Below are 27259 nucleotides of genomic sequence, written 5' to 3'. Positions count from 1 at the left end.
TCTACTGATTAAGGTGTTGACGTGGGGAACGAACCAGGGAACGGCTGGCCCCAAGCATTTGTTTGGTTGAAAGAGGCGCAATGAGTGGACATATTCTGTCTGCCAACGTCAGGACAATGCCCATAACAATATCTCTACCAATCAGCATCCTCTCCTCTTGTGGGACATATTGCTGTTCCCTTTGCAATTTGGTATTCTCTTGATTCTGTCCTGATGAATGCAAGATGAAAAGCTTCAATAACAGGTCTTTTTTTTGCAGCTGTACTCAAAATTTGAGTTATTAGCACAAACCAGAGTGTTTGTGGTATGCCATGCTCTTCTTACATGTTGTTCAATGAAACATGAAGCCATAATTTTAACAAGCAGTAGTAATTTGCACAACCTTGGGAGCACTGAGTGATGTAACCAACTTTTCAGCTGCAGATTTGACATAACTGCAACCCTCTGTAGAAAAATTCAAAACGTGAGTAGCTTAAAAAACAATTAAATTCAAAAGGGTTTCCTGTCAGGACGAATCAAGATTGAGTGATCCACCAAATGCAAGAATAATTCTGATGGCATGTGAGGCAGAAAAAGCAATCAGTTTATGGTTTTCACCAATTAGAAAGGGAATTTGTGGAATGGCAAGAGAAGCCTTTACGTTAACAACTTGGAACAACCCATCCCTTCATCAGAATGGTTGATTTTGATAGGAAGAATAGAAGAACAAAATCTTCTATAACTGGAGAGAGACTGTGCAAATCTGTGATATGAAGGGATCTGGGTATCCTGGCACATGGATCATAAAAAACTAGAATGGAAGACCAGTAAGTAATTAGAAAGGCAAAAGGAATGTTGGCCTTTGTTGCAAGGGCAATGGGATATAAAAATAGGCAATCTTGCACAGCTGTGGTTCACTACAGTTTTAGTCTCTATTGGAAGTAGTTCAGAGAATATTCACTCAGCTGATGAAGAGGTTTTCGTATGAGAAAAGGATGAACAGGTTAGGCCTATACCCATTGGAGTTTAGAAGAATGAGGTGGTGATCTAATTGAAACATATGAGATTCTGAATGGATTTCACAGGGTTGTTGCAAGGATTCTTCTCCCTTGGGAAGAGTTTACAACTAGGGGGTACAGTTTAAAAATAAGCTGTCTCCCTGTTAAGACAGAAATAAGGAAGATTTTATTCTCTCAGAAGGTTGTTAGAGTTGGTATTCTCTTTCCCAGAGGGCAGTGGAAGCTGGGTCACTGAGTACATTCAACCCTGAGTTAGGTAGATCCTTGACAGGCAAGATAACTAAGGGTTATGGGGGTAGAAAAGGCCACAATCAGCTCAGCTCAGATCTTATTGAATTCAATGGGCAGGTTCATTCCATGTTTTCAAATCCTCATCCCTCCCCATCTCTGTCATCTCCTTCAGCTCTGTAAACCTCCCAAGCCTTTCGTGATCCTGGAATTCCTATTTCTTGTCCATTCTCAGTTTTGATCTCTTTCCCACTAGTGGCCAGGTCTTCAGCTGACTGTATCCCAAGCTCTCAAATTTCCTTCTCTTTACATCTCTTCCTCTAAGGTGTTCCCTAAAACCTCCCTCTTTGGCCAAGATGCCCTAATATCTCCTTTATGTGGCTGTGTGTCAAATATTGTTTGGTGCTTTTGTAAAACACCTCACAATAAAAGGCACTATACAAATGCAAGTTGTTCTTATCGATCTGTCGGATAACCATGCAGGACTTTTTTCCTGTATACATTAAGACTTAGTTTGAAATCTATCACAACGGACTCATTTTGTGTTTATTGTCATTTTAATGCAAGTGTTGTCCAGTGCATTAGCCATTAGCTAAATGTGGCTTACTGCATTTCTGTTTACCCGTCGTAACTAAAAATGAGTAACAGACACTATCGATGCGCAGGTGGTCTAAAAACTATTATTCACACAGCTTATGCACGTGGGGTTTGACATTTTGCTGATAAATGATAGGATGACAACAGAGTATGTGAGTGTTTTGACTATTGTGAGTGCTTCCTTCACTTGGCTACTAGATGGTCTAAGATGTTTAAGTAAATATACGCATGTGGAGTACATATATCTGTTAGCATATATTGGCTATTTGCCATTAAAATTAGTGCCTGTGCCTAAAGCAATGCTTAAATTTTTGAAGTTCTTTTTATGAATTCCACAAGTAGGTTTACATTAACACTACAATGAAGTTACTGTGAAAATCTCCTAGTTGTCACACTCCAGCACATGGTACACTGAGGGAGAACTTAGCATGGCCGATGCACCTAACCAGCACATCTTTCAGACTATGGGAGGAAATCCACGCAGATACGAGAAGAATGTGCAGACTCCACACAGTGACCCACGCCAGGAATCGAACCCGGGTCCCTGGCACTGTGAGGCAGCAGTGCTAATCGTTGTGCCAATGTCACTGTAGCGATACAGGAGCGAGTCAGTGACTTCACACTCTGTCAACAGCTTTGATTTTCAAAAGAGATGAAGCACAAAAAATTGGTTCACCTCTGGGCAGGCAATGAAAGTGCTTCCCAGGTAGTGATCATTGAACTTTTGGAGACTCTCCTTCTCTGCACCCTGAGGGGGAGAAACTTGTTACATGAAACAGTTTGCAATAAAGAGCAGGATAATAATCCTTTAGAAAAACAAAAATTAAACACAATCCATGGCATCAGAAGAGCTAAAATCAGTCATAATCTAAAGTGCTGGGTACTTGAAACATCTGTCAGGTTAATTTTGTTTCACTGCTCCTTAAATCCTGGGAAAGTATTAACTAGGCACAAAATGTCACAAATAAATGGCAAGGTTTATGTTGAACAGATCTGCCAACAGTCCATCAACCTTTGAAAGGATGGGGAATCCTGCTACTTGCCTGATATGGTGCTGCACACACATCAGAAAATACTGTACATTCCATGGCTGTATTCGTGAACAGCTATTTGCACTCAAAAGTAGGGGTGGCCTTCAGGAAAAAAAAAGGCTCCCCAATGTGGGCAAGGGGCCAAGAGAAAAAAAATTACTGGCACAGTAAATAGCATGTTGTATGCCAAAAATATCAAATTAGCAATCGCAAAGAATCCATCGCATTGCAAAGCCTCCCATCCATTGACACTGTCTACACTTCCCGCTGCCTCGGAAAAGCAACCAGAATAATCAAGGAGCCCACACACCCCGAACATACTCTCTTCCACCTTCTTCCATTGGGTCAAAAAATACAAAAGTCTGAGGACACGTTTAAGATTATAAGTTTAGTTTATTAATGTCATGAGTAGGCTTACATCGACACTGCAATGAAGTTACTGTGAAAATCCCCTAGTCGTCACACTCCGGTACCTGTTAGGGTACTCTGAGGGAGAAGTTAGCATAGCCAATGCACTTAGCTAGCACGTCTTTCGGAATGTGGGAGGAAACCAGAGCACCCGGAGGAAACCCATGCAGACACAAATAGAATGTGCAGATTTCACACAGACAGTGACCCAAGCCGGGAATTGAACCCGAATCCCTGGTACTGTGAGGCAGCAATGCTAACCATTGTGCTGCCGTCTGAGGTCACGTACCAACTGACTCAAGAGCAGGCTTCCTCCCTGTTGCCATCAGACTTTTGAATGAACCTATCTTATATTAAGCTGATCTTTCTCTACACCCTAGCCATGACTGTAACACTATATTCTGCATTCTTCCTTTCCTTCTCTATGTACAATATGCTTTGTCTGTATAGCACGCAAAAAACAATACTTTTCACCATATAGTTATACATGAGTACTGTGTGCAGTTTTGGGCGCCGCACCTGCGCAAGGATATTTTGGCCCTGGAGGGAGTGCAGAGGAGGTTTACTAGGCTGATACCGGAGTTGAGGGGGTTGAGCTATGAGGAGAGGCTGAATAAACTAGGCTTGTACTCGTTAGAGTTTAGAAGAATGAGGGGAGATCTCATTGAGACGTATAAGATGATGAATGGGATGGATAGGATAGAGGTGGAGAGACTCTTCCCGCTCAAAAAAGACAGTAGGACTAGGGGGCACAGCCTCAAGATAAAGGGGAGGCGGTTTAGAACGGAGTTGAGGAGGAACTTCTTCACTCAAAGGGTGGTGAATCTCTGGAATTCTCTGCCCGTTGAAGTGGTGGAGGCTGCCTCGCTAAATATTTTTAAGAAGCGGGTTGATGGGTTTTTGATAAGAGAAGGGATTAAGGGTTATGGGGAGAGGGCGGGAAAGTGGAACTGAGCCACGACAGATCAGCCATGATCTTATTGAATGGCGGGGCAGGCTCGAAGGGCTAGATGGCCTACTCCTGCTCCTATTTCTTATGTTCTTATGTGACAACAATAAATCAAATCAAATACAATGCATTACTGAAATTGCATCATTACTGTTCCTGGTCTAAAACAAATGCTCTGACTTCTTCCTATTATCACCAGCTCGGGAAAAAGTAACCATTCGTTCTTTTGCCTCTCAAAGAACAAAATGGAATTTGTTGCACAGCATTCAAAATATGAAACTCATATTCTCAACATCAATAGCTCTAAAACGACTCGGCACTACAGCCCATCATGTTAACATGCCAATTTAAAATTAGACCCAGCCCCTACTTGTCAAAAAGAATCACCAGAAGCCATATATTAAAAAAAAATCAACAAACTTGATGAACCCTTTAAGTGAGTCACAACCATTGCTCTGCTAACTACAGTTTCTGTTTGTTTAGTACAGGATAAAGGTTAATACCCATCAAAATGCCACATTAAGAAACAGCTTTAATGCATTTAAATGTGCAAAGTTGCCACAAATTAACAAGTTTTATTAAATGAGCTGAACCAAATAATTCTGATTTATTGTGTTTGTTACCTCCTAACCTTCAATTTTGTAAAATGAATCTTCACCCTATTTGAAATGTAATATGAAAACGACTGGAATCAACATCTTAATTTCAGCTACACACGCACACACACGCACACACACACACGCGCGCATGCACACACACACACACGCACACACGCGCACACACACACACGCGCGCGCACACACACACACGCGCACACACACACACGCGCACACACACACACGCGCACACACACACACGCGCACACACACTCACGCGCACACACACGTTAATAAATGTGAAAACTTTGCCTCCAGAAATTAATCCAGCAGGATGAATCATAGAACTCCCACAGTGAGAAAGAGGCCATACGGCCCATTAAGTCTGCACCAACCACAATCCCACCCAGAGTCTATCCCTGTAATTCCACACATTTACCCTGCTAATTTACCCCTACTAGGGGGCACAGCCTCAAGATAAAGGGGGGGCAGTTCAGAACGGAGTTGAGGAGGAACTTCTTCACTCAAAGGGTGGTGAATCTCTGGAATTCTCTGCCCGTTGAAGTGGTGGAGGCTGCCTCGCTAAATATTTTTAAGACGCGGGTTGATAGGTTTTTGATAAGAGAGGGGATTAAGGGTTATGGGGAGAGGGCGGGAAAGTGGAACTGAGCCACGACAGATCAGCCATGATCTTATTGAATGGCGGGGCAGGCTCGAAGGGCCAGATGGCCTACTCCTGCTCCTATTTCTTATGTTCTTATGTTCTTATAATCCCCCTGACATGAGGGTCAATTTTCCCCTGTCCAATCAAGCTAACCCACACAATCTTTGGATTGTGGGAGGAAACCGGAGCACCTGGAGGAAACTCACGCACGCACAGGAAGAACATGCAAACTCCACACAGTCAGTGACCCGAGGCTGGAACTGAACCCGGGTCCCTGACGCTGTGAGGCAGCAGTGCTAACCACTGCGCCACCATGCCGCCCCATGCCAATGTCAAGGGGCTGGTTATACAAGGATAACTACAATCCTGATGTCACTTCATTGCATATATTTTGGACACAAAATTATGGAACTGAACCAAACGACAGAGGATTGACCATATTTTGATATCTGATAATTATCAAAGTCACATCATTATTTAGAGATACAAAAGTACAAGATCACGTACCAACCAACTCAAGAACAACTTCTTCCCTGCTGCCATCAGACTTTTGAATGGCCCTACCTTATATTAAGTTGATCTTTCTCTAACCCTAGCACCACATTCTGCATCCTCTCCTTTCCTTCTCTATGAACGGTATGCTTGGTCTATATAGTGCACAAGAAACAATACTTTTCACTGTGTATTAAGACATGTGACAATAATAAATCAAATCAAAAAGCTAGCTTAACTAGTTATTTCTCCTCTGTCTACTTCCAACAAAAAAAATCATTCTGAAGTCTTAAATATCAGTTTATCTCCGCCTAGTCTCTCTGCACCGCTCCTGGCTAAGATTGTAGATACAGGATTCTGCTCAATATAATTGAGTGAGAAATGTAGTTGGCAGATCAGCAGAACCACTCAGTGGCCAGGATCTTTTAAGGAAGAAAGAAAAACCTTAGATCTTAGCTATAGTACATTTATTGAACTTTGTTATCATTTGATATCAGGAGGTGTGAATCACCAGCATACACCTTATATTGTTGTCCTCATGACAACCTGTTCACCTTCTGATTGAGAGCCAGTGAGCAATTCATGCAGCAGGGTGTTTGGATTACAGAAACAGAAACAAGTTGTGACACTGTATGAAAGGTCAAATGCTGTCTCAAAAACATTTCCCAGAAATTTGTTTCTTCCTTCGAAATTAAGAAGAAAATCAAAGCAGAGATCAAAGCTGGAAGGCTGCTATAGTAGTCAGCAGTGCTGCCTCACAGCACCAGGGACCCAGATTCAATTCGAACCTTGGGTGACCGTCTGTGTGGATTTTGCATGTTCTCCCTGTTTTTGCATGGGTTTCCTCCAGGTGTTCTGGTTTCCTCCCTCACACCAAAAATGTGCAGATTAGGTGGATTGGCCATTAGTGTCCCAAATTGTGTAGGTAAGGTAGATGAGGGAAAGTGAATGAGGGGGTTACACAGTGTAATGACTTCGATCAGGCCTTTGAGGTTGGTCTTTTGGAGTATGAACTCCCTGATTAAGGATTCAATTGTTGGGCCAATCAGGGGGTCTTTGCCTTGTACTCAACTGGGAATGGCAGTTTCTCTGACACCCCTGGAGGTAGACTGCTCACTGATAGCACTCTGTGTACAGCTGTTAGAGTTGTAAATAAAGGGAATTTGGGGAAGGGACTTCTGCCTCTGCCACTTATTACACAGGGATAGGGCGGGAGGTGGTAAGATGCTAAGTCAGTGTAGACGCAATGGGCTGAATGACCTTCTTCTACATTGTAGACAGGGCAGAGAAAGAAATCTAGACATGGGAGCAAAGAAAACAAAGGAGATATGGGATCAGCCATTTTGCAGTCGAGTGAGTATTGTAGGAGTAAAATCTGAAGACTTTTTAATGTGACAGAAAGCATTGAGCAGTCATAAAAGTATTAGCAATGCTATTGTGAAGCTATCATCAATTCAAAAATGTTTAGCGACAGACCACAATTGTGGCCTATACAAAAGATAAAGACTTCATGCCTGCATATTAAATAAAGACAGTAAGCAGGATATTTGCATAAAAGTGGCATTTGGTATCCCGATGCACAGACGTACAGGAAGCCTAGAGAAAAATCAACAACAACTTATATCATACAGCACCTGCAGTATAATATATCATTCCAAGGAACGTCAAACATAATAACACCAAGTCACAGAAGGAGATGTTAGGAAAAATGGCCGAAGCTTGATCATAGTTTTAGGTAGTGTCTGAAAGGAAGAAAGAGAGGTAGAGAGTCTGAGTGGAAGAGAGAGAGAATTTCAAGGTTTAGGCAGATGAAGATGCAGCCACCAATGACAGTTAAAATCAGGCACACTCATGAGGTTAAAATTAGGTGAGACTGGGTGGCTCAGGGAGTTGGGGGCTGGAAGTGATTGCAGAAATAGCAGGGAGTGAGGCCATGGAGGGATTTGAAAACAGAGGCAACAGTGCAGGAGAAGAGGAGAAGCCATTGCAGATGGCACTGTGGCTATGATTACATAACGAAGAATGGAACCAGGTAAGAACAGTCTCACCGAGCTGGATGGCAGTGGAAAGACATTGGAATAAATTGGTGTGGACAACCGTGTCATAGGCTGTAGACAGGTCCTGAAGGATGCGATGAGGTGGTTTACCTCTGTCACAGTCACATATGATATCATTTGTGACTTTGATAGGAGCTATTCTGGCACCGTTGGCAGGGATGGAAACTTGATAAAGACTTCAAACATGGATTTGGGAAAAGGTAGGCATGGATTTGGAAGGTAACAGCATTAAATACTTGAGAGGAAAGTGGGGTTGCAGCTGAAACAATAAGCTGTAAGGCCAAAGATTTCAAGGTTTGGTGTACTTAGGAGTGGGATGATCAGGCAGATTTGAAGGGTATGGAACAGTATCACAGGAGATAGAATGCTTGAAATACTCAACAGCTCAGGCAGCGTCTATGGAGAGAGAAATTGTTTCAGCTCTGTGATCTTTGATCAGGAGGTAGATCTCGAACAAAGGTTAGCTCGGAGGGGACATGTTGTGGGTGGTGGGATAGAAACTGGAGTTCAGGGCTGGGATGGGGAAAATCTTAGAGGAAGTTTGATCTGATGAGCTTGGGGAAGGGAGAGAAATGACACAGGCAACTGAACGGACAGTCTTAATCTTAGGGTAGCAGGCAAGGACAAGGGTTTAGGAAACGGAAAGGAAGGTTGAACTCGTGTGAGAGGGAGTAATGATTTTACTGGGGATTGTACAGTTACAGAGTCAAAGTCTTTCAGCGCAGAAAAGGCCTATCAACCCATCGAGTCTGCACCAACAATAACTATTACTAAAGCTATGCTAATCTTATTTTCCTACATTTGTTCCATATCCTTGAACGTTATGATATGTCAAATAGTATCCAAATCTGTTTTAAAGTTTGTAAGGTTTCTGGCTTCCACTACCTTCCCAGGCAGAGCATTCCAGATTCCTTCCACCCTCCAAGTGAAAACGTTTTATTTCAGATCGCCTCTGAATCTCCTGCCCCTTACCCCAAAACTATGCCCCCTTGTGATTGACCCCTCAACCAAGGGGAGCAGCTGCTCCCTACTCATCCCGCCAATACCACTGATAATCTTATACATCTCAATCATGTCCCCCTTAGCCTTCTCTGTAAACAATCCAAGCTTATCTCGTCTCTCCTCATAGCTCAAATGCTCCATCCCAGGCAACATCCAGACGAACCTCCTCTGCACTCCTTCCAGTGCTATCACATCCTTCCTATAGTGAGGTGACCAGAACTGTACCAGCTGTGGCCTAACCAATGCTCTGTACAACTCCAACATTACTGCCTTGCTCTTATGCTCTATGCCACGACTGATGAAAGCAAGTGTCCCATTGGCCTTCTTAACTACCCTATTCATCTGCTCTACCAACTTCAGAGATTTGTGAATAAGTACCCCAAGATCCATCTGTCCCTCTGAGCTTCCCAGTGCCCTACCATTTATTTGATACGCCCTCATCAAACATAGAGAGGTGAGGTTGCACTTGAGCAAATCAGTAGTTGCAGAACTGTTGTGTGGAGTGTAGACAGTTTGGATTTTGAAAATGCAGTTGCTAATGAATTGGAGGGAAAAGATCGGAGCGGGGGGGGGAAGTTTCCGATCCCACCAGCCACAGGAATCATGGTGGGGGGGGGGGGGGCGAAGGTTGGCAGTGGTGGTGGGACCACGCAAAGGTCCATTGACCTCAGGGGGGATTCTCCGGTTTTGGAGCAAGCTCGGCCAGAGAATCCCATCCCCGGATGTTAGAAGCAAATTAAGTTGAACTACGTGTAAACAATGAACCCCATACTAAAAGGGTAATGGAAGCAGGATCAAAAATACCTTTCAACAGAAAACGGGATTTAACTTTGAAAAGGAAAAAGATACAGAGAAAGAGCAAGAGAGAGGAACTCACTAAACAGCTTTTTTCAAAAAGTTGGCACAGCACGGTGGACCAAGTGGCCTCAGTTGAACACATGAATTAGGAGCAGGATACAACATTTGGCCCCTCAAGCCTGATCCACCGTTCGATAAGATCATGGCTGATCAGAGTGTGGCCTAAAATCTACTTTCCTGTCTACCCTCTAGAGCCTTAGAATCATTCAGCACAGAAGCAGGCTCTCTGCTCCACAGCAGAAAATGTTTAGATTTCACCTAAATACTTCCAGGGCAGCAGAAAGTTATATTTGCATCAGGATCTATCTTTGTGCCAAAAGCCAAGAAATATAATCTTAGTATATTTCAGTGCTGACCAATTATACTCCATCAGAATTTTTCAGTTGAATGAATTCCTCTATGTTATGGAGTCACCGACTCACAATGAAACATATCTGTAGTTTATTTATTAGTGCCACAAGTAGGCTTACATTAACACTGCAGTGAAGCTACTATGAAAATCCCCTCCATGCCACACTCTGGCATCTGTTTGGGTACACCGAGGGAGAATTTAGCATGGCTACCATATCTAATTAGCACATCTTTCGAACTGTGGGAGGAAACTAGACCATCTGGGAGGAAACCCACGCAGACACAGGAAGAACATGCAGTCTCCTCACGGACAGCGACCCAAACCGGGAATCGAACCTGGGGTCCCTGGCGCTGTGAGACAGCAGTACTGATCACTCTGCCACCCTGCCACCCAAGCTAGGACAACAGCATGGTGTCACACTGAAGTCTGAGTTCTATTACCTGATATTAAACCAGTAACGTTTCTGGCAAATCATCATCTGGCTTAATAAATTTAAATTAAATCGTGTCTCAATTTTTTGGCTAAGATCAAGCCTCAGATCAAGTCCAAAATGGGGTGAAATGCCTTATTCTGTCAGCTTAGATCTTGTTTATCTCTCATGGGGACCCTGAATTGGATTCAATTGGCTTTTGAATTTGGTTTTTGGAGCAAGTAAGGAATGGATTTGCCCTGTCCTCTCTGAACTTTAGCTTTGTCACATTAAGAATGGAATCAATTTTTTTAAAATCCAAATTAAAAGACAAAATCAGAGTGATGACAAGGAAAATTAGTTCTTATCTCTTTAATTGAAGGCACAATGTACAGTAAATAGGCAGCAGCCCATTTTTAGGTGGATCTGAGATATTGACAGAATGCAAGTCAAGCACAATGTTTGAAAAAAAACAATGCTTTTTATGCAGATTTAAAATGTGCAACATACACGGTTCTTCAAAATAGACAAACAACTTGCTGACACTCAATTCCTCACACAATACAAGGATGGCACTTGTAAGACGGGCATTAGAAATCACTGAATTATATTCCAACATGGATCACCATCCCCTGGGAGAATGGGAAGAAAAGGAGAAGAAAATCTGGTTTGGGGTGGGCAGGGGGGATTTGTGGTGTAAATATTGAATCGCTGCAATCGATTTGTCCAGGCCAACCCTGAACTGGAAAAAGGAGGTCTTCTGGTGGTACTGCACTCTTAGAAATATGAAACTGTTAACAAGAGCAAAATCTGAAATATTCTGGGTTCAGTAACTGCTGGGTAATCCAAAGAAAAGCTTCATCAAAATTGGCAGTGAATCAGCACTAACCATGTGGTCTAGACAACTGGAGACACAGCAGAATGGAAATACGTATCACTGTCATTTGACAAAATAAGTCATAGCCATGGCTCCATCTGCCTATTTCTGTCTTAGTGCGCTTACAATGTATTTATTCTCTTTCGCACTTGTTCAAGACACTCTCAAATTCAGTTTCCTCTAACAATGGCTGGCTCTAAATAAGATTTAGCAAATGCAACGTTTTACTGATCTCGAATGCCATTACGCAAACTTTTCATGAAACTTACCTAACTTGTTAGCCATATGTTATGTAATGTAATCCAGCGCACCTTCAGTTAAATATCTCTTGAAGACAAAGGAAGCACACTCTGTACCAGATATAGCTCTGTCTTAGAATTAATCTTCATATTCTCACACAATATTTCCCCCGAGACAACTAACTTCCAAGCTCTGGGCTGGGATACCTTGGGGAAAGCCAAAGAAACTGACTCAGGAAAGTTCCCTGCTCATATTGTTCAAGAAAATTTCCATGGACCAGTAATACTCATCTCATAGTCTCAGTTTAAATTAGGATCTTCAAATTCCTGTTTTCGTCCACCTGTCATGACTGGAGACGATTGCAACACTGCAAAATGTTTTAATAACAGTACTGCAATCTCTACATAAAATACACCAATTTACACATTCTGTTTAGAAGTAATGGATTTGGCCAACATAAAGATTAAGAAATTACTCAATTTAATTAATGCAAACATTTATTAGCCTAACACTTTAATGGGTTTCAGTGGTCTATCTGCTGTTTCATTCAATTTTACAATGAGCCAAGTTCAGTCTTTTAAATCACTTCAGCTGAAAAAAAACAGAAAATGTAGAACTCATTGTAACTCATCCTTTCAAAAGCTCAGATTTTCATTTCAATCTTTAAATTCTGGAACACATGAACATTTCAATAAGAAGATTGGATTTACTGAAAAATGTTGATTGAGCTAATGTGAGAGGGACGTGCTGGTGTTACAGGAATTTATTGGAAATATTTCACACTATTTGGGGTTGCAAAAAAAAGTAGATTCATGTCAAATTACAAAAAATCAAGTACTGTAGTCTCTGGTCCAAATTAGGGAAGGTGAAGAAGATTATAAATGTCAGGCACATCTTTTTCGAGTACAATCATGATAAAGGTACAGAACAGGGAGGTAGGCAGAGTAAAAATCATGACAGTGTGCAAAAAGCAATTTGAATCATAGAACAGAATATCTACAGGGCAGAAGGAGGCCATTCGGTCCATCGAGCTTGTACCGACAACAGTCTCTTCCTCCCTCCAAATCCCCGTAACCACACATATTTACCCTACTAATCCACTGGACATCCCCTTAACACCAAGGAGCAATTTCATGACCAATCGACCGAACCCGCGCATTTCTGAATTGTGGGAGGAAACCAGAGCACCTGGAGGAAACCCACGCAGACATGGGGAGAATTTGCAAACTCCACACAGTCACCCAAGATGGGAATCGAACCTGGGCCCCTGGTGCTATGAGGCAGCAGTGCTAACCACTGTGCCGTCCCCAAAACGACACAAATTTCTGTCAGTAAGTACAATTCAGGACAACTGGATTACATAGGAAGCTGAATAAATTGGCAAGATGGACCAATGATGCATATCTTTGTCTGAGATTGCTGATTTGTTAGTCAAAAAATTGTTAGGGATGAAACAAACTGGTGTCCACTTTTAAAACATTCCAAATGTTACATGAGAACATACGAAATAGGAGCAAGAGTAGGCCATCTAGCCCTTCGAGCCTGCCCCGCCATTCAATAAGATCATGGCTGATCTGTCGTGGCTCAGTTCCACATTCCCGCCCTCTCCCCATAACCCTTAATCTCCTCTCTTATCAAAAACCCATCAACCCGCGTCTTAAAAATATTTAGCGAGGCAGCCTCCACCACTTCAACGGGCAGAGAATTCCAGAGATTCACCACCCTTTGAGTGAAGAAGTTCTTCCTCAACTCCGTTCGAAACCGCCCCCCCTTTATCTTGAGGCTGTGCCCCCTAGTCCTACTGTCCTTTCTGAGAGGGAAGAGTCTCTCCACCTCTATCTTATCCATCCCATTCATCTTCTTATATGTCTCAATGAGATCTCCCCTCATTCTTCTAAACTCTAACGAGTACAAGCCTAGTTTATTCAGCCTCTCCTCATAGCTCAACCCCTTCAACTCCGGCATCAGCCTAGTAAACCTCCTCTGCACTCCCTCCAAGGCCAAAATATCCTTGCGTAAGTACGGCGCCCAAAACTGCACACAGTACTCCAGCTGCGGCCTCACCAATGCCCTATACAGCCGCAGCAAGACCTCCCTACTTTTATATTCAATCCCCCTCGCTATGAAGGCCAGCATCCCATTTGCCTTCCTGACCACCTGTTGCACCTGCAGGCTGGGTTTTTGCGACTCATGCACAAGGACCCCGAGGTCCCTCTGCACCGTCGCCTGCTGCAGTTTTTCGCCACGTAAGTAATAATCCTTCCTACCAAAGTGGACCACCTCGCACTTGCCAACATTAAATTCCATTTGCCATTTCCTGGCCCATTCGCCCAGCCTATCTAGATCCTTCTGTAGACTCTCCACACCCTCCACGCAATTTGCCGTTCCACCAATCTTGGTGTCATCAGCAAATTTCGACACCATACACTCGGTTCCCTCCTCCAGATCATCTATATAAATGGTAAATAACTGAGGCCCCAGCACCGAACCCTGGGGCACTCCACTAGTCACCAACCGCCAATCCGAATAGTACCCATTGACCCCCTCTCTCTGCCTCCTATTTGACAACCAATCCTCTATCCACGCTAACACCCTACCCCCAACTCCATGTCCCCTGACCTTCTGCAATAACCTCTTCTGAGGTACCTTGTCAAACGCCTTCTGAAAATCAAGAAAGACCACATCCACCGGCTCTCCTCTATCCACCGCTGTAGACACATCCTCATAGAACTCCAGTAAATTTGTCAGACACGACTTCCCTTTAACGAAACCGTACTGCGTCTGTTAGCATGATTGTGATTCTAATCAACACCATCAGATTTCTAATATTATGCATACAAAATTGTCTATCATTTCGATATAATATCCACTTCTGTGGCAAAATACTAGTTAATTTGTGATTATCTTATTTTACATCATGCCTTGGTGTAATATACTCTTACTTGATTTGCGGTCGGTTTTGGAGTGGTCAGTTGGAAGGTTTATTCATGTTGTTTCTAAAAAAAAGGAATGTCACATACTTTCTACTTGAAAATACAATTAGACAGTACTTACTGGAAGTTTGAAATAAAAGACAGCATAATCACAACTAATCACTGCAAGACATTAGGTCACTGCTGAGAGAATAGCAACATTGTGGTGGGCCAGAGCTTTCGAAAACCTTCACTGTACAGTCTCACTTTCTCTTGTGTATATTGAAGTTATCTGCAATTAATTCATTTATAGGGTCACTGTTATATTATTTGCAAACAGCTAATTATTATGTGAATATACATCCAGCGTGCTACATTCACTGTCACACTGGAGTCAGATGCCAAGCACAAATGTATCAGTCCACCAGCCACATGGAAAACAGCAAGAAACACACTCCAACATTTTGAGTTCAATTATTTCAAACTCGTGAGAACCAGAAGAGTGAGCAGCAATTAAATACAGCAAACAGAGAAAACTGATGGAAAATCTCAGCAGTTGACAGCATCTGTGGGGAGCGAATAGAGCCAACATTTCGAGTCTGGATGACCCTTTGTGTCTCCACAGATGCTGTCAGACCTGCTGGGATTTTCCATATTTTTCTGTTTTTGTTTCAGATTCGCAGTATTTTGCCTATACTTAGTTACAGCAATTAAATAGCATTATTATGTATATAATCCAAGAAACACAATATCGAAAGGCAATGATGAACATCTCAGCTTGGCCTCATGTCAAAACTCCAACTTACATACTCTTGGTCATCCTTTACTGACAATTTGAAACTGAAATTTAAAGCAGGCAGTGAAAGTGGACACTTTCATCATCAATATTAGTTTTCATTTATTCCAGTTATGTAAGTGAGTTTATTCTGCAAAACATGGACTACTTTGGGGCAGCATTCTGACATAGTAGTTAGCACTGCTGCCTCATAGCGCCAGGGATCCAGGTTCAATTCCCAGCTTAGGCACTGTCTGTGTGGATTTGCACATTCTCCCCATGTCTGCGAGGGTTTCCTCCCACAGTCCAAAGATGTGCGGGTTAGGTGGATTGGCCATGCTAAAATTGCCCCTTAGTATCAGGGGGACCAGCTAGGGTAAATGCATGGGGTTACAGGGATAGGGCCAGGGTGGAATTGTGGTCAGTGCAGGTATGATGAGTCGAATGGCCTCCTGAACAGTAGGGGTTCTATGATTTTGAATAAGTTTGGTTACATAACGAATTTAAAAATGTTGTATTAATCCAAATCAATCTCAAAAGACTTGAATCCCAAGACTTCATTATCACAGCCAAGTAAACAGACACAGTATTTAGATTTGACTAGTTCCTTATAGAAATAATTTGTGTTTTTTATGAAGAAATGTTAACACCTTCAAATATAAAGCCAGTGTATAAGTAAGTGTAACGAAAGGTGCATTATAACCATCTGAAGATTGCTACAGTGAGAACATTTGCTCCTCCAATAACTACTGCCTGCACCATAAAGTTATATGTTCTCCAATCACAGATGTAAATGTTTTAAGTTTTAGCAATAGCTCACTTCAACAGGACTCTTTCCTGACAGATTATTGCACGCAGCTTCACAATTACATAAAAAAGTCCAAGTAATGAAATTTTTGCAGGATTTAGATCATTGCATAAGATACAATTGTAAAGTATGCAACAAAGCATTTTATTGGGAGACTATTCCAACATAATTTACAGTACTATGTGGAGCATAAGAAAGCCCATAGTCTAAAAGTACATAAAGAATGTATTTTAATTCTGGAGCTGAAAGAGTTGTCCTAAGAGGAGAGATCGTCATACGTCAAACCTTTGGGTTTAGACTCGCTGGAGTTTAGAAGGATGGGGGGGGATCTGATTAAGGTATACAAAATTCTGAAACAGATTGATAGAGTAAACGTAGACCAAATGTTTCTTCCTTTGGGGCAATCTCGAACAAGAGCTCACAGTTATAGGTTGACAGGCATTAGATTTAAAACTGAGATAAGAAGGAATTACTTCTGGCAGAATTTGAGAAAGTCGCTGTCCAATAGTGCAGTGGAGTCTGAATCATTGAAGGATTTCCAGAAGGGGATAGATATACTTCAAATAAAAACAAAGGGAGAAGGGGATATGCGGAACAGGTTGGCAGGTGGATTTCAGACCAGGGAGAGATCAGCCATGATCTGATTGGATGGTAAAGCAGGCTCGAGGGGCTTAATTTGCCTACTTCTGCTCTTAATTCGCCTACTTCTGCTCTTAATTCCTATGTTCAATCGTTATAAATGAACCAACTCACTCTAGGGTAGAAATCGCCTCGCACCCAGCAAATTAAATAAATATATCAAATAATTGTTTCTGGGAGCTGTAGGTGATTCACCATTGGGATTCTTTCAAAAGTAGTGTGGCAAAATTATAATTAAAATAAGTCATTAATAATTATTTTATGTGAAGCACAAAAATACAAATGTCTTCCTCAGGGGTTTTAATGATTATCAGAAAGCTAAATTAGTATCAATCATGACCACTAATAATCAAAGACAATTTAGTGTGCCATTGAAGTTCTTAATACCGCACTTGCACATTGCAAGATTTTCATCTTGCACTCATCAGGCCAAATGCAAGAATGTCAAACTTCAAAGGATCACAACAATTTATAATACACGAGAACCATACTAGAGGAGAAATGGATGCTGATTGGGTTGGTAAGTTGCTCTGATTGGTCTAGGTGTTGCTGTGGAGAAAGCAAAGGGCTGTTCCCTCAACCAACATCACCAGAATGGAATGCCTGGTCAAAGAAAAAGTACAGCACAGGAACAGGCCCTTCAGCCCTCCAAGCCTCATTTATCCCATTGCAGTTATGGGAGCTTGCTGGCTCATCTGTTTGCCTACTTGACAGTGGTGACCACGCTTCAAAATAACTTAACTAGCCGTGATTTGAGACATCTTTTATTGCACCATATAGATGTGAAAGACTCCAAATAAATTAAATGGCCAGGATAGGGGTTTAAGGCAATTCTTGTTACCAATCAGAATTAACAATTAGGTCACAAATTAGAATTAATAATTATTTTTGTACACAATTTAATAACTATATACTTAAGATAATTCTGAAAGCCATGTCACTTCATGTGACCATAAATATCACTCTTAACAGTTCCTTCTCCCAATACTGATAATTCAGTCTTTAACTCCAGAGTCCTACAGAGTTCTTCTACCCGAGGATTTTTTCCTTTTAAGTAAGATAAGGCAATACGATATTCCCAGTCACTTGGGAAGAATTGGGACCCCTCAGGAAGCGCAGGCAGAGGGGGATATAACCCGCACCAAAATCTCTGAATGAGAGGGGAAAATATTCTCCTCCTTACAGTAATTTGAGCAAATTAAAAAAGGACTTGAAACAAAGTGTCATTTCGTGTTTGTAGGAGCTAAATCTCAGATCGATAGAGACTTGCTGGAGTTGGTAACGAATATTGTCAGAGTGCTGTGCTCATGGGGATGGAGTAAGTGCGATGCCGAGATTGCGAAAACGCTACTTTACTGCGCTTCCCAACACTTAAAAAACAATTAGAAACTCGTTACATTCCCAACACTGACATGCTGAACCCTGATGGTCACAAATGGGGGAGGAAGGGAAGCTGTTTATGAATGAAGATAACGCTAACAAAGCGAGGGTCGGCTTTCCCAGTGGTCAGGAGGTGGATGTGATTGAAAGTGGGGGGGTTTGTTTGAAGGAGTCACAGGGTGTCCAAAGGCAGGGTGCTGCTATTGTGAAGCGGCCACCAATAGTGTTCCAGCGCTTGTGTCATTCCATAGATACAAAAGGCGGCGACAGATGTGTCCAGTCTTTGTGGGCTGGAGGCGATAATCACCATTTAGTTATTTTCATCTGATCGGCAAATGGGAGAATGTCAAAGTATTTAACATTTGGCATCAACGCGATTGCTGCTTCTGTGTAATATCCATGTTTGAGTGTTGAAAGTGACAAATAATTTCTAACAAACATATTGCATTCAACCAAAGGTACAATTCTGGTCCAGTTTACCAAATAATGCATATTGCATTCAAACAAGGTACAATTCTGGTGTAGTTTACCAAATTCAAACAAGGTACAATTCTAATTTACCTAATGAAACAAATACATTGCATTCAGATAAGGTGCAATTTCGGTCCAGTTTACCAAATAATGCAAACATATTCTGAGTAACTTTATGCATTTGGAATGTGCTGCCACCGTGTTGTTGAAACGCCAAGTCCTGGTCGCTTTCATTGCAAGTTACTTTTTTTTGCAATTTGAGTTTTGTTATTGCCAATCATGCATTCGGCGAACCCGCACGTTTTGTGTGAAGTTAATGCGCGTAATTAAAAAAAACTCCCTCAATGCGAATTGGCATGCAGTCTCTGCTCATCAATGCAACGTATTTAAACACTACGCTACACTCACCCCCTCCCTCCCCAGCCCAGCCGCGCTTTACGTAACATATTAACACCTCGATCTGTTTGCAAAAAAGCAGCCTGAGCTCAGTAATCGGAATGCAAAGACGTCAGTGACCAGCTGAACAGCAAAACCCAGTCTCAGGATCCTGTCTGCAAAATGCAAATTCAGTGTGTTCAGCTAAAACAGGAAATGCAATCAGCTTTACAAGCCTTGAAACTTAGCACTGACATTGCAAAGCTCAAGGTGCACCATTGCATTTTGCATTAAGCGCAGGTCTTTTTGCATTCTACTCAAATATCGCCCCATGCATCTGTGCAAACCTTACCTCCTTTTGACAGCGACATTTTTTCCCTCCTCTCCCCCTTGCTGGGAGGGGAGTTGTGTGTGGGGAGGGGGGGAGGGGAATCACAAAAGACTTTGCCTTTTCAGCTTTGCAACAAAGATGCAAAAGATTGGTGCCTCCCAATTTTCCTCCACCTGGGAATCCTGCTCGAATTTGGGTTTTTTTTGCAGCTGCGAGCTATGCACAGAGCATGGCCGGTTGCACAACTCGGAAGCAAGCGAAGATTTGCAAATGCAAAAGAGCTGGATCGGTAATTACGGAGCTGCAGCTACATGATCGGCCGGAGCTGAGTTCACCAGCTTCAAACTTCTCAGCGTGTCATCACGTTCTTCCTGCAGCAGAAGCAAGCATTGTGGGAATTGTAGTCTTCATTTGCAGCCAACTTTTATTTCCAAACCAGAGAGTGTGTATGGGGGTGAAATCTGGCAATAAATCTACATGAAACACTTTACTGTGCAACATGGTGAGAAGTAGCATCTACATGTTAAAGTTGGCACAGTGGTTAGTATTGCTGCCTCACAGCTCCAGGGACCTGGTTTCGATTCCCAGCTTGGGTCAATGTCTGTGTGGAGCCTGCACGTTCTCCTCATGGGTTTCCTTCGGGTGCTCCAGTCTTCTCCAAGAGACGTGCTGGTTAGGTGCATTGGCCATGCTAATTTCTCCCTCAGTGTATCCGAACAGGTGCTGGAGTGTGGCGAGTAGGGGATTTTCGCGGTTATTTCATTGTGGTGTTAATGTAAGTCTACTTGTGACTAGAATAAATAAACTAAACCTCTCATACACAATAGGTGCTTGGGATTGCAGTAAATGTTAAAGTACACTCCAACCAAAGATACAGAACGCAAGAACTCAACATGAATAGTTCAGGACATAAAACTGTACTCTGATTTCAATTACCAATATCACTTCCATCCCAGTGCATTTTGTTACTTCGCACAGAAAGGGTTTTTGACGTATGACTTGCACTGGGCTGGGTTACCTGGAATTCAAGGATATCTTTCTTGTTTTAAGTGGTTGTACATGATTGCGTTCATTATCTTTTCTTCACATTTTGCATATTTACATAGAATGATGTGTTTTAAAAAAAAGAACCATCTTCAAGTTAGAACATAGAACATTTTAGCACAGTACAGGCCCTTCGGCCCTCGATGTTGCGCTGACCAGTGGAACCAATCTAATGACCCTCTAACCTAAACTATTCCAATGTTACCCATATGCCTATCCACTGACCATTTAAACGCCTTTAAAGTTGGCGAGTCCACAACTGCTGCAGGCAGGGCATTCCACACCCTTACTACCCTCTGAGTAAAGAACCTACCTCTGACATCCGTCCTATAACTACCACCCCTTAATTTAAAGCTATGTCCCCTCACGTTAGCCATCACCATCCGAGGAAAAAGGCTCTCACTGTCCACCCTATCCAATCCTTTGATCATCTTGTATGCCTCAATTAGGTCACATCATAACCTTCTCTCCAATGAAAATAACCTCAAGTCTCTCAGCTTTTCCTCATAAGACCTTCCCACCATACCAGGCAACATCCTGGTAAACCTCCTCTGCACCCTTTCCAATGCCTCCACATCTTTCTTATAATGTGGCGACCAGAACTGTACGCAATACTCCAAGTGCGGCCGCACCAGAGTTTTGTACAGTTGTAACATGACCTCACGGCTTCGAAATTCAATCCCTCTACCAATAAAAGCTAACACACCGTACGTCTTCTTAACAATCTTATCAACCTGGGTGCCAACTTTCAGGAAGCTATGCACATGTACCCCGAGATCTCTCTGCACATCAACACTACTAAGAGTCCTTCCATTAGCCCTATATTCTGTACTCCTGTTACTCTTACCAAAGTGAATCACCTCACGTTTTTCCGGATTAAACTCCATTTGCCACCTCTCGGCCCAGCTCTGCAGTTTATCTATGTCCCCTAAAGTTCTCTAAACATCTGTTAAAATTAAATTATTAATTACAAGTCGGCTTACATTAACACCGCAATGAAGTTACTGTGAAAATCTCCTAGTTGCCACACTCTGGTGCCTGTTTGGGCATGCTGAGGGAGAATTTAGCAACACCAATTCACCTAATCTGCACATCTTTGGACTGTGGCGGGGGCAAACCGAAGCACCCAGAGGAAACCCGTACAGACACAGGGAAAATATGCAAACTCCATACACATAGTGACCCAAGCCGGGAACCGAACCCAGGTCCCTGGCATTGCGAGGCAGCAGTACTAACCACTGTGCTACCATGCCGCTCCCCCCCCAAGTCAAATTTGATTTATTGCCACAAGTATTAATATACAGTGAAAAGTATCATTTCTTGTGCGCTATACAAAGTCTCCCATTCATAGAGAAAGACAGGAGAGTGTGCAGACTGTAGTGCTGCAGTCATAGCTAGGGTGTAGAGAAACTCAGTACAAGGTAGGCCCTTTCAAAAGTCTGAGGGCAGCAGGGAAGAAGCTGTTCTTGAGTCAGTTGGTATGTAACCTCAAGACTTTTGTATCCTTTTCGTGACAAAAGAAGGTGGAAGTGAGTATGCCTGAGGTGTGTAGGGTCCTTGATTTTCTGAGGCAGCGGAAAGTGTAGACAGAGTCAATGGATGGGAAGCTGATTTGCATGATGGCTTCGTTCACAACCCTTTGTAGTTTTTTGGTTTTGACAGGACAATTCTTCCACACAAAACTACTCTGTTTGTACAAGAGGTGCAAAAGATGTTAGGGCAATTTTGGGTGACATCTGCCATTTTTTCTGATTTGCTGTGCTGGACTGTCTGGGGACTCCATTCTAGTCCCTGACAGTAAGCTGATGTAATCAGCCATGCAGGAAGGTTAAAAATGTAATTATTCTCAGTCCACTCTGCAGCATAGGGGGAAAGCTGAGATTTGATTGGTTTTGGAAAGGGGAGAGGGCAGCAGGATAGTTATTTGTAACCTTATGAAGATTGCATTAAGAAAAAACATTTAACCCAGTATAGAAGAAAACACTGTTTTGACAATGGAATAGCGCAACCTAAGTTGTTACCATGACAATGATTTAGTTAACATCAAAGCCAACATTAGAGCTTTAAATACTACCTTTTCAACCACGCTCCAAACTAGACACTCTAATTGTTTTTGTTAATGCCTCAATGCTAAGATAATGGGGGAGAGTGTAACCAGTTAAATCTAAATGACCATACACGCCATTCTACACATACGTTTGTTTGGAGCATAGTTGCAAGTGCAGCAACAAACAGCTGATAAAAAAAATCACAAATTAATTTGCTGATTTTCTTAAATAGGATTTGAACTGGAACTCTTGTCATTATGTATCATATTATATTGTAGGGCACGGTGGTTAGCGCTACAGTCTCACAGCGTCAGGGACCCGGGTCCAATTCCGGCCTCGGGTGACTGTGCGGAGTCTGCACATTCCCTACCGTGTTTGTGTGGGTTTCCTCCTGGTGCTCCAGTTTCCTCCCACAGTCCAAAGATGTGCAGGTTAGGTGGATTGGCCGTGCTAAATTGCCCCTTAGTGTCCCAAGATTAGGGGGATTAGTGGTGTAAATACTTTGGGTTTCGGGAAGCAGGTCTGGATGAGATTTTCCCTTAGTGTCAGGAGGTTACGGGTGGAGGTTACAAGGATAGGGCCTGGGTGGGATTGTTGTTGGTGCAGACTCGATGGGCCAAATGGCCTCCTTCTGCAGTGTAGGGATTCTATGATTCTATATCATCAAGAGTGGAATTAAACTGGTCCAGACAGTGGTACCTCTCTCAGGCAGTCCCTCGAAGTCCAGGATGACTTGCTCCCATACTAAAAATGAGTGCTGAGGAGTCCAGTGCGTGACTTGCAGTCTCTGTCACAGGTGGGGCAGTTGGTGGTTGGAGGAGTGGGTGGGTGAAGTGCCCAGATTGCCGCATGTTCCTTTCATTTGCAACACTAAATTCATCCTGCTCTTGGTGATTAAACTTGAGGTGTTCACCTCCTTTTAAATGTTTCATGTGGCCTACTGGGGCTTGCATACCGAGTAGAGAGCGTGTTTCAGGAGTCTCGTGTCAGGCATGTGGACCATATGCCCCACTCAGCAGAGCTGATTGAGCATAGTCATTGCTTCAATGCTGGGATGTTAGCCTCAGTAGAAATATTGACATTGGTGTGCCTATCTTGCCAATGGATTTGCAGGATCTTGTGGAAACACTACTGGTGGTGTTTCTCCAGAGTTTTGAGATGCCTATGTGCATAGTCCATGTCTCTGAACCGTGTAGGCAGGTAGGTATCTACTGCTTTGTAGGCCATGAGCTTGGTGCAGGTTTGAGGTCCTGCACTTCAAAGGTACTCTTCCTCAGATGACTGAAGGTTGTACTTGCACACCGAAAGATATGTTGACCTCATTGTTGATGTCTGCCCTTGTTGACAGTAGGCTATCAAGATACGTAAGTGGTTTACGTTGTCCAGATAGCGTTGCCATGGATTTTAATAATGAGGGGATGGGGTTGCGGAGGTGGTGGCATGGCCAGGTTGGTAGAGGACCTTTCTCATAGGTATTTCATGTAAACCTGTGCTCTTGTATGCGTTGGTGAAAGTCCTCACATTGGCTTGGAGTTCAACCTCCAAGTGTGCACAGACACAGGCAACATTTGCATACTATAGTTCTTCACAACAGCAACTGGGGTTGGGCAATAAATGCTGGCCAGCCAGCAATGCCCATGTGCTGCGCATGAATAAAGAATTGTATTTTAATGATGGAATTAAAATTTCACTTAATCTATCTTTTTTGCTGGCATCATTTGAGTTTTCCACCTAGTCAGATGGGGAATTAGACTGGCTCACAAAGTCCTCAACAAGTCTGTTTGCGTGACTCTGAAATTTGAAATTAGGCCATTCATTTAGAATCTCACTCAATTTTCTAAAGTTAGAGATAAAAGCAAAATGCTGCGGATGCTGGAATCTGAAACAAAACAGAAAATGCTGGAGAAACTCAGCAGGTCTGACAGCATCTTTGGAGAGAGAATAGAACCAGTGTTTCAAATCGGAATGACCCTTCATCAGAGCTAAAATTTGAATGTCAGGAATAAGAGTAAATCTGTTGGTGGCAGGTATTGTTCTAAATAGATATTTAATTATAATAATTATTAAATATATCAGTAATATCCAAAGATAGACAATACCAGAACACTATTTACTTGTATTATTCAGGCAGCTTATCTAATTTGAATAAGTGTAGAGGAAATCATAGAATCCTTACAGTGCAAAAGGAGGGCATTCAGCCCAATGAGCCTGCACCGAGAACAACCCCACACAGGTCCTAACCCCATAACCCTACGTATTTACTCTGTTAATCCCCCTGATACTAATGGTCAGTTTAGCATTGCCAATCAGCCTGACCTACATATTTTTGGACTTTAGAAGGAAACTGGAGCACCTGAAGAAAACCCACACAGACAAGGGGAGAATCATCCAAGGTTGGAATTGAACATGGGTCCCTGGCAGTGAGGCAGCAGTGCTAACCACTGTGCCATCGAGCCACCCAGTTATACACACAACTACAGTAGTAGTAAACCTTGTAGCTGTCCAGAGCTGCAATTCATGTAGCATCCCAGAAAATCTTTTTTTCTCCAATATATTTAATACCAAAAGCTCTCTAATGCCACTGATATATTATCACCTTTTCAATTACACAGGGAAATAAAGTTAAAAGTGAATGCTTCCAGATAGACTGCAGCAATTTACTGCCTTAGGGAAGTTATTAGCTCTGTTAACTATGTTGGTGTCACACTGCTGTTGACAGATACCGTTTTAAGGAGAGAATTTTAAAAAAATCTTTTACAAACCTGAACAAAGAATTCTTGTTTTAAGAGATTCACTCTGGGTATATTTGCATAAGTACAGCAAGTGCAAACATGAAAATAAATCCAAACACATCCTTTTAAAAAACATTTTTTTTTAGATTTGGAGTTTAGAGCGTGTTCTGTGATTGTGGACTTGGTTAATACAGCCTTTCCTGTATCAGTGAAATGCAATTTCCCATTAACAATTTGTGACAGTAACAATGAAAAGGATGAAGGCTGTGCTGTGGGAACATCCTCAGGAAATGGCATTACTGTATCTGCCAGATAATCATTCAGAAATAAAAGGCCCAGTGCTGAATTTCCAAAATTCAGGCACTTCAAAGTTTTTCCAAAAGGATTTGTCACTTTGAATACTTTGTTTGAGAGGCAGTTGACACTACTACTGTATGGTCACTGAGTCACTTCATTGCAATTTTTACCCCATGTGGTGGTTGGGACCTGAAGCTCATTATGCAAAAGACTGACCAAGGCATTTACAAAGTACTTGGATGTCCATTTGAAGAGCCCTGACCCGCAAGGCTGAATACCTTGGATGACACAGAGGTTAGCACTGCTGCCTTAGCTCCAGGGACTCATGTTCAATTCCAGCCTCAGGTCACTACCTATGTGGAGTTTGCACATTCTCCCCCTGTCTGGGTGGGTTTCCTCCAGGCTCCGGTTTCCTCCCACAGTCCAAAGATGTGCAGTTAGGTTATTTGGCAATGCTAAATTGCCCCAAAATGTCCTGAGATGCATAGGTTAAAGGGATTAGCAGGGTAAATATGTGAAATTACAGGGATGGGGCATGGGTGGGATTGTTGTTGGTGCAAACTTGATGGGCCAAATGGCCTCCTTCTGCACTGTAGAAATTCTGTGATTCTATGACCTCATGCAGGAAGTTGTGATTAGAATAGGTAGCTCTTTATTAACTGACACAGACATGATTGTCCAAATGACCTCCTCTTGTTTTGTAACTTGTCTATGAATTACATGATCCTTTGTTATCTGTACACTCCTTATCTGTGCTTCACCATAAGCAGACAAGAGATGGAAGGATAAAAAAAAATCCCTGACTCCTTGTGGATGATGCATCTCAGCAGCAATCAAGTGTGTTATAGAGACTAAAGGAATCAGGAGATGAAGTAGAAAAAGTTGAATTGAGTGCTGTTATTGAATGGCTCAAAGAGCTGTATTTCTAATGAAAACGGGTTAAAAGGATATGGAGAACAGATGGGTAAATGGATTTGAGACCAGGAAGAGATCAGCCATGATCTGATTGAACAGCAGAGTAGGCTCGAAGGGCTACTTTTGCTCCAAATTTCTATGATCTCAGTTTGTTTCTATTTCTTATCCTCTTCATAGAATCCTATAGTGCAGAAGAAGGCCATTCAACCCATTGAGTCTGCAGCAACCAGAATCCCACCCAAGCCCTATCCTGATAACCCAACTTACCCCCAGGCACTAAAGGGCAATTTAGCAGAGCCAATCAACCTAACCCACACATCTTTGGATTGTGGGAGGAAATTGGAGCACCAGAGGAAACCCACGCAGACACGTGGAAAATGTGCAAACTCCACACAGGCTGTGACAGAAGCCGGGAATTGAACCCGGTCCCTGGCCCTGAGGGAATAGTGCTAACCACTGTGCCGCCGTGCCGCCCTTATATTAACTCATGCTATTGATGTAAATATAGAAGGCAGTCATCTGGTGACGAGTTTCGTCAATGTATGAAAGAAAGAAAAACAAGTGCAGACTTGATTATTAGCTTACAACAATACAGATATAACTGGAATTTGTTCCCAGAAATACTGATGCAGTTTATTTTTTCAGAGAGTGACTTAATATTTCTGATCTTGATATAGTCGCAGCAGGGCATATGAATGCTTAGTAAGTTAGGATCTTCCTCACAAAAGGAGGGGGAAGCATTAAGATCAGGTCACTAAGGAAATTTGCACACCT

At 42.4% G+C, this 27259-nt stretch overlaps 1 protein-coding gene across 2 annotated transcripts in view; it reads right to left on the bottom strand.

Moving 5' to 3' along the window:
• The window catches only part of map2k6 (mitogen-activated protein kinase kinase 6), a 107461-nt gene extending 87694 nt beyond the window's left edge, over nucleotides 1-19767 (bottom strand). For both annotated transcript variants that reach the window (XM_080209189.1, XM_080209190.1), the window contains exon 1: nucleotides 19471-19767. In XM_080209189.1, the coding sequence (XP_080065315.1) occupies nucleotides 19471-19489 (19 nt within the window). In that variant the 5' untranslated portion in view covers nucleotides 19490-19767. The remainder of the gene's footprint in view (nucleotides 1-19470) is intronic.
• Between the last annotated feature and the right edge of the window lie 7492 nt (nucleotides 19768-27259).

The sequence above is a fragment of the Carcharhinus amblyrhynchos genome, chromosome 21 (genome assembly GCF_965287045.1).
Source record: "Carcharhinus amblyrhynchos chromosome 21, sCarAmb.v2.hapA, whole genome shotgun sequence".
Lineage (NCBI taxonomy): Eukaryota > Metazoa > Chordata > Chondrichthyes > Carcharhiniformes > Carcharhinidae > Carcharhinus > Carcharhinus amblyrhynchos.
Note: the sequence above shows the minus strand (reverse complement) of the source record. Positions and strands in the feature narration are given on the sequence as shown.